Source organism: Charadrius vociferus, unplaced genomic scaffold (assembly GCF_000708025.1).
Source record: "Charadrius vociferus isolate BGI_N301 unplaced genomic scaffold, ASM70802v2 scaffold291, whole genome shotgun sequence".
Classification (NCBI taxonomy): domain Eukaryota; kingdom Metazoa; phylum Chordata; class Aves; order Charadriiformes; family Charadriidae; genus Charadrius; species Charadrius vociferus.
In genome coordinates, this window is record NW_009646958.1 from 534,383 (window position 1) to 542,008 (window position 7,626).

Below are 7,626 nucleotides of genomic sequence, written 5' to 3' on the forward strand. Positions count from 1 at the left end.
TTCAGGTTCCAACAGAGACTGTGAGGGACCTGCTGTGGGATGGGGGACACCGGGGGGTCCCTGGTGGGTTCAGGTTCCAACAAAGACTGTGAGGGACCTGCTGTGGGATGGGGGACACCGGGGGGTCCCTGGTGGGTTCAGGTTCCAACAAAGACTGTGAGGGACCTGCTGTGGGATAGGGGGCACTGAGGGGTCCCTGCCCCGGGGACGCTGAGGAAGACACCATGAATGAGGGGTTTGGTTTCCCCCCACCCCTCACAGCCTGGATTCGTCCCTGGGGGACGTGGTGGGACCGTACCCAGAAAATGAGGGTGGGAGCCGGAGGTGTAAGGAGCACAGCAATGGAGGCAGAGGTCCTGTTCCACAGGGGTGAGCTGGTGACAGAGACCTCTGGCTCTGGTCACCCTCGTGTCTCACGGACCCATCTTCATACTGACAGAGGTGTTTAATGCCACTCTTATACAGTCTCCCTGTGAGGAAAATGCTGGAGACTTGTGTTTAATGGAAGTCCAGGTCTCTAGCAGAGTTTCCATTTGCTGCACAAAGATTGCCAAGATCAACGTTTCCCTATGACATTATGAGAGAAATAATGCAAGTAGCTTCTGTGATCTCCTCTGGTCGTAGCCAATTTATGGTCCTGGGCTGGATTTTTCAGAAGGGAAGACTGTTCTCCTCCCTTACCTTGGCCTCTAGCTCAGATGCCCAGTCTGAAGGAGCTATTCTCCAACAATGTTTGATAACGTGCCCCAGAGTCCTGTTTTTGAGGATCACGGCTGCTTGGCAGTCATCCAAGAGCAAAAGTGGCAATTCTTGAAGGAGGAAAAATGATGATCTATCACAGGACAGACCGATTCTTTGAGAGCCTGTTCAGAGAAAGAGCTATACTTTCCCCTTACCTCCTCCGTATTTCCTTTGCAATAACTTCTAAAAGGATTTCTAAGAAGCTGGAGATCAGAAGCATGTAGGAGAAAAAATGTGCCCCTTGAGGGTAAATAGTGATGGCCCCTGATGGGCTCTGGTTCTCAGAAGCATTTTGGGCATGTTCGCCAGAGCCCATCCCAGGCTTGTGGCTGTGCGCGGCCATCTCAGGAAAGCACGGTTGCTAGGGTGAGTAAATGATCTTTTCAATAGCTACACATGTTTTAAAATAACGAATATCTCTTGTTTAACTTTCTATACTTTTTATTCTAAAAGTTCACAGGATGGCCAGGAGGAGCAGCCAAACTTCTGTGACTGGAGCAGAATCAATACACTGAATGCATGGTAACGAAGTACACAAAGATGTATGACTCATAGCTATGTAATGTCACACTTGTGTAATCTTTCAATGTAAACTCTTTTCCTCTAATAAAATGTTAGTAAGTGTACAATACGTATATATGGTGCTGTGAGTCAGCCAAGAAAATATACTCTGATGAATTCAGAATGAATGTGAATGTTCCCTTGATAACACACCCTGAATGTCTGTGTCGGTTTATGTGCTTGTGATTTCAGCATCAGCTATAACAAAATATTTTGTTTCTAGGATATACAGCACTACGTGTACATTTCACTGAGATGCTCCAGTCGGATGCTGTCTTCCAGTAGGCACTGGAAGGACATTTGTTTATAGCACTGCACTGACTGTCACCTAACCGTGTTGTGCTTTTTCTTTGCATAAAGGAAAGTAGTGAGTGGGTAGTGAGGATGAAAGCCAAGTGCACAAAATAATAAATTCACTGCCTTTAGTTTCTTTTTGTTTTCAAGTAAAGTGGCAAAGCTAAAAAACTATAGCTATACTAAACCTGGTGAGATGAATGCAAGAATTTATTTATGTTGTGAGTCACTAGTTCTGTACAAAGTGAGTACAACTTTGCCGTGACCTTCCACTTGGTCCATGATCGTCGTGCTGACATTTTCTGGGTTTTTTTGCTGTATGCAACGCGTATTTTAAATATCTAAAGCCAAGACCCTGGCACTGATCTCACTTATGGCAGCACAGATCAGGAGTGATGCCACTGGTGTATAAATGTGAAGAATGTGAGATTAGAAAGTATTTGTTAATCTGCTGTGGGTAGAGGAGAGCTAAATGATGTGTGATTTGTCTTCCAGCCAAAATAAACACAGGCTCAACCATTTTTGTATGCAAAATTGTTTTTTCTAGGTGTTGCTGCTGATCTCTGTTGTTGCTTTTACATCAAGAGAAGCTTTTTAAGGGATTCAAGATCCCCCCATGTTAATAGAAGAATCAAAACTGGGGCTGTGTGATGAACTGCACCCTTGGTGAAACACTGCAGCTGGATGGGTTGGTGAGAATGGCCACGTCACCTGGCTGCTAGAGCACTCTGAGTCATTACAGAACTCAAACAAACAAACAAAAAGATCCTTTCTCATGGGATTGTTCTCAGAAAGTCCTGACTGCACCTAGAGCAAACGTAATAATAGCAGGGTAAACGAGCTGTGAATGAGACCTCTTAGCACGACTGTTCAAAATCACAATTCTAGTAACACTCTGACCAACCACTTCATATTTAAATGGACCAGGCATTATCATAGGATTTCCCTGCCTGCATCTCAAATTGCCATAGTTCTGTTGAGTGTACAATTTCTTTTCTGGTAATTTAAACTGCAGATTCCGAGTTAATAGTTTTTAGAGTCTGCTCTGAAGGAAGATGTAAACAACAGTGATGTAAACAACCACAGAAAATGAAATATACAGGTATTTTTTGAAGAGGCATTTCTTAATTTAGGGAGAGTGATTTAATCCTGTAGGCCTTTTATCTGATTAAAGCAACATCATGAATTAATTGGATAAAGGAGCCTTTTTGACCAGACCTTTCATGACTGGAGTTGGTTCCCATTCAGGGACTTAAAAGACAAAGGTGAACCATCTCTTTGATAAGCTGAAGTTGAAGGGGCTCATTAAGTTTTTAGTATGGCATATTTTCCTTTAATATTTTTTGTGATTCTCCTCTGAACTATGTGCATATTTCCAAAGTCTTTCTTGAGGTTTGAGCACTGGAAATGTGAAGCAGACCAGTACAAGTCGGTTACTCTTCAGCCGAGGGCTGTGCTTGTGCTCTTCCCGTCGAGGTACTGCACTGAAGCTCAGCTGTGAGGAACTGTTTGGCAAAGTCCTCCTCTCCCCCAGCAATTCCATCGTATCTCAGCTTCCCAGTCAAAGGCGGCACCACCACCACCACCACCACCACGTACGTAGGGTCTGCACGCAGTGCTGGCTGGAGGCTTTTCCGCTAGCTTTAATTGATGGCAATGGTGAGAGCAGAACACCTGGGGCGAGGGGGGAGGCTGAAAGGTGGAGCAGGGCCCTGGGAGGCCATGGTGGGAGTGCTGGGGGCCATGGTGCAGGGCTGGGAGGCATCATTAGATGCTTGGAACAACAGGGAGGAATCCAGCTTGCTTAGGGCTGCACAGATGGAAGGCAGGGACTGTGAAAAGGTATCACGCGAAGAGGCATCTGACGTTTGCCATCTCCAGCAGAGCAATTTTGCTGCCCCCATTTTTTTACCTTTTTGGCCTTGGTAGGAACCTATTTTTGTCTATGCCAAAAAAGCAGAGCTGCTTGCACTTTTCCTCGCAAGAAATACAGCCTTAAGCTTGTCTGCGTGGCCATGTGTGGTGTTTGTTTCTGCCTAGATAGCGAAGCAGTTATAATAATTTTATAACAATGGCATGTTCTTCAAATTATGTTGTACTTCCTTGATCTTTGTCGTCTAGGACTTTATCAGTAACAGTTTCTGTTTTCTTCCAGGTCATTGTTAACAACATTGAATGGTAAGTGATGATAAAAAAAGATCAAGAACTAATAAACCTGCTTGATTAAAATTTAAATTAGATTTCAAGATGTATTAGCTTGTGTTTGGACCAATTTGCGTGTGCACACCATATTGATTTGTCATGTTCTTGTTTCTTACTGTGAAAATCATCCTGCACCGAGGCAAATCCCTACACAGATTTGCTTGTTACATCAGCACCGCTGCCTTATTTAAAACACCATTGTCATTAACTAAACAATCTTTATTTATAATTCTTTTTTATGTATCAAGTCCTTCCAATGTTTTGCCCAGGTTTCTGTAATGCTGACAGGCGTATTTGGGTCATTCTGTTTACCCTGTTAAAATATTGACATAATATTAACATTCTTCAAGTCACCTGGGGCTTCCCCACTGTTCTGAAATTGATTGATAATAAACATTAACCATCTGGATATGTCCTTAGTTGGTTCTTTTGAAACACTGTCTTACAAGTTACCCAGACCTGGCAACTTAATATTGTTTGAGATGAGTAGCAGTTGTTTTAACATCCTCCTTAGTTACTGGAATGGAAAGTATTTCAACATCATTATTGTCTGATCTGAATACAGCATCTGGCTTTTTCCCAAAAAGAGAACAGAAATATTTTTTAGCACTTCCGCTTTTTCAGCGAGATTATTGACAGTTCTATCATTTCCATTCATTGTGATGGCAATCTTAATTCGTTTTAGCAAAAACCTTATTAACTCAGTTCACAAAGATTAGCAAATGCGCCATTGCATGCTTTAGCCAGGCAGACTTCCACCGATGTGAAGGAAAAATAAGCTTCAATTCCATTTCAATAAATAAGTTGACTTATACAGAGGAAACCTTTCTCAGAAATATGCAAGAAAATACTGCTTCTGTCATTAAAGCACGTTCATGGTTCAGTAAATCATGTAAAAAAATCAGCTGTTTGATGAATTTAATCGAGGAAATTATGTATTGTTACTTGAGTTTGCTGTGTGAGGGATGATAGTGTTCAGCTGTAAATGATTTTTTTGTCATTTTTGATTTGGGGCTTTTCAAACCTAAATAATTTATGCCAGTTTTTTAATTACCAGCTTTGATTAGGTATATAGTTGTGTTTCTGCCAGCTTTTCCTGATGTGTGTGTTGAATGCAGATACGCTGTATTGCAGATGTCCCTTTCAGCTGTCAATTAAAAACACATTTGAGAGATCTTTTTTTTTTTTTTTTTACAGAATTGTGAAATGATACCACAGTTTCAAAAACTCTGCAAGCATGTTTAATTCTATCAGTGAAACTGCTTAAAATATCAGTCACTGATTATGACTAGCAGATTTCAGTTGTTGCCAAATACTTTTTATTACAGAATCAAATCTCTAGTTAAGAAATGGGCAACAAGGGTGTGGAATAATAGGAGCACAGGTCGGAAAATACCTATGTGGTTTCATTCAGAAAAATTATTGTTACTATTAACAAACATGTAAAAGCCTCCACGAAGCCAGGAGCCCAATAAGATGAAACATTTAATTCTGGAATAGAATGGGTGTTAGTTACACTGTGAGGTTTCAAAGTAGTCATGTCTTTCCTGGTCTGCATTTTAGGAGAGAACTTGCATAATTGGTTGGAGATGACAGGAAAAAAAGTAAAATGGTGTCTTATCTCTTATGTCCACTCGGGACAAATTAGTAATGTTGTAAGACATGCAAAGTTAACTGGTTTTAGAAGCGAGAACTGCGTTTGGAAGTTAATTAATGCAGGGAAATATTCTGTTTGGGAGAACTTCAAAGAACTAATCAGATGCACTTTTCTCTCTTTTTAATTTGTGAGATCTGTTGCAGTCTGAGTCAGCACGGCAGATGCAGATGGCCTTCTTAGCAGATTTTTTTGTCACTTTGAAGTTCACAGGTTTTAACTGGGGGAGGGGGAGAGAAGACTGGACAAAGCTTAAAACCAGCCACAAGCAGAGAATTACTTAGAAGTTAGGAAGGCCTTGGGTTTTTCTTCCCCTCATGCAAAATATCTTTATAGGTTATGGTTTTATCTGATAAGTGGAGGTTTAGACACCAAATATACAAAGTAGGAGTTCATATAGGGCGTAGGGTAGAAAGCCTTGTTTAATGTGATGAACATGTGGGGTTTAGTTCTCTTTTATAAAATACCTTCTTTGTACTGCACCTGTATTATTTATTAGTCATATGTCCTGCAGTTGAGTAATGGGAAATACTGGAGCAAGCATTTCATTAACTGTGACACTGTTAATTGGTATTGCTCGCTGCCTGGAATTACTTTCCCTGTTTGAATACATGGAAGTATGAATCAGAGCTTGGTGAATTAGCCAGTGAGAGGAAGACAGGCATCTTTGCATGATAGGCTGTATGTATAGAGCAGCTGATCTCATTTGTCTTCCTGGACTGTGAAGTCCTTTTCAGACTTAGATCACTGAAGTATTCAGAATGGTATATATTTATTTCCATGATCACAATTAGTTATATCATTATGATTAAGCCTTGAAACTTCAGTGCGATATTTTGGGACAGACTTTTTTCCAGACAGTCCATTGTTGTGACCATTATTTTTTTTTAATCTTGAGCTATTAATGCCTACCTTGTAGGATATTTATATATTTAAATTCCTGGATACATCTGAGCTTAGGAACAGTGCTTTGTGTCTTATACAAAATGCTTTCTATTCAGAAACAAAACTTCAGCATATTTTTTTCATGCACCTGAAAATTTACTCCAAATTGTTCAGTCACACTTATTGCTGACAATAAGGTCTAGGGTGGTATTAAGTGTCAGTTGTCAGGGTTGGTGCTGATCAAAATTATTAATATTTGGTGCTATAGCAGATACAGTGTATTTGGATTACAATTATAGTTTAAGAGAATAATGCTGTTGAAATCCCTTGAACGGTTACAGCTATTCTTGAGCAATAAAATGCTTTTCAAGGGACAGCCTAATACAATGCAACTTTGTAGAATGAGTTGTGAAATTTTCTTTTCATTTGCCACATAAAGTGCCAAATAAATGTTTGCAATAAAAATACAAGCCTGGGAAGAATGTGTTTTGCCAATTACAGCATAATGTGGGCTACAAAGAAGTGTTCAGAATGGAGTTCGGTATGGCTGTTAGTGTCAGGTTACAGCAGGGAAAAGGGTGCCTTAATTTCCCAAATAACCGGTGTGATTTTTACCCCGCATTTGCAAGGAAAATCACTGCCTTTGAAAGAAGAGAGATGGGCCTAATCCTATGCAAAATGAATTGGGCGAGGAGAAGGAGGCAGCCTTCTGCTTGGTGAGAAACCGATGCGCGGGTACTGCAAAACACTGATTGATGGTCGCCAGTCCCTTCAGCCGGTGGCTGCCACATTTAGCTCCTCCAGTTGGCCAACGCTGGGGATTGGGGGGGCACAGAGTGGGATTAAAGCTTCTGCAGCAGAAGTGGTACAAGCCACACCGGGCCCGGTGGTAAAAATTTAGGGGGCCCTTTCTCCTATTGCTCAAGAGCTTGCATGATTCACCCTGTTCCCTTTTTTTGAGTTTCATATCACAGAAAACCGAGTTATTTTTCAACATAACTTTTACTTCACCCTAAAGTTAGATACCGAAACGCTGTGTCCGTAGCTACAGCTTAGCTCAGCCTGACAACGCTCTTGAAATAAAGCCTAGGATCCTGCTTGCTGAAAACATGCAAAATAAGAGCTATCTTGTGCTCGACTTCTTCGCAGGCTGTTTGCTGTCTTCTGCTTAAAAACCACCTGCTCCGATGAGATGGCAGAGTGTCTCATTCACATGGAATCAGCGCGAAGCAGCCAGCCAAGAGGCAGCCGCGCGTATGAGCGAGAGGGGATCCTTCGCAGCCTTTATA

General features: G+C 41.4%; 1 protein-coding gene across 1 annotated transcript in view; it reads right to left on the reverse strand.

Moving 5' to 3' along the window:
- The window catches only part of KLF2 (Kruppel-like factor 2), a 5,983-nt gene extending 4,899 nt beyond the window's left edge, over positions 1 to 1,084 (reverse strand). Inside the window, exons 1-2 of the mRNA XM_009895202.1 lie at positions 897 to 1,084; positions 682 to 832 (exon numbers count right to left, since the gene is read on the reverse strand). Coding sequence (XP_009893504.1) covers positions 682 to 832; positions 897 to 1,084 — 339 coding nt within the window. The remainder of the gene's footprint in view (positions 1 to 681; positions 833 to 896) is intronic.
- Between the last annotated feature and the right edge of the window lie 6,542 nt (positions 1,085 to 7,626).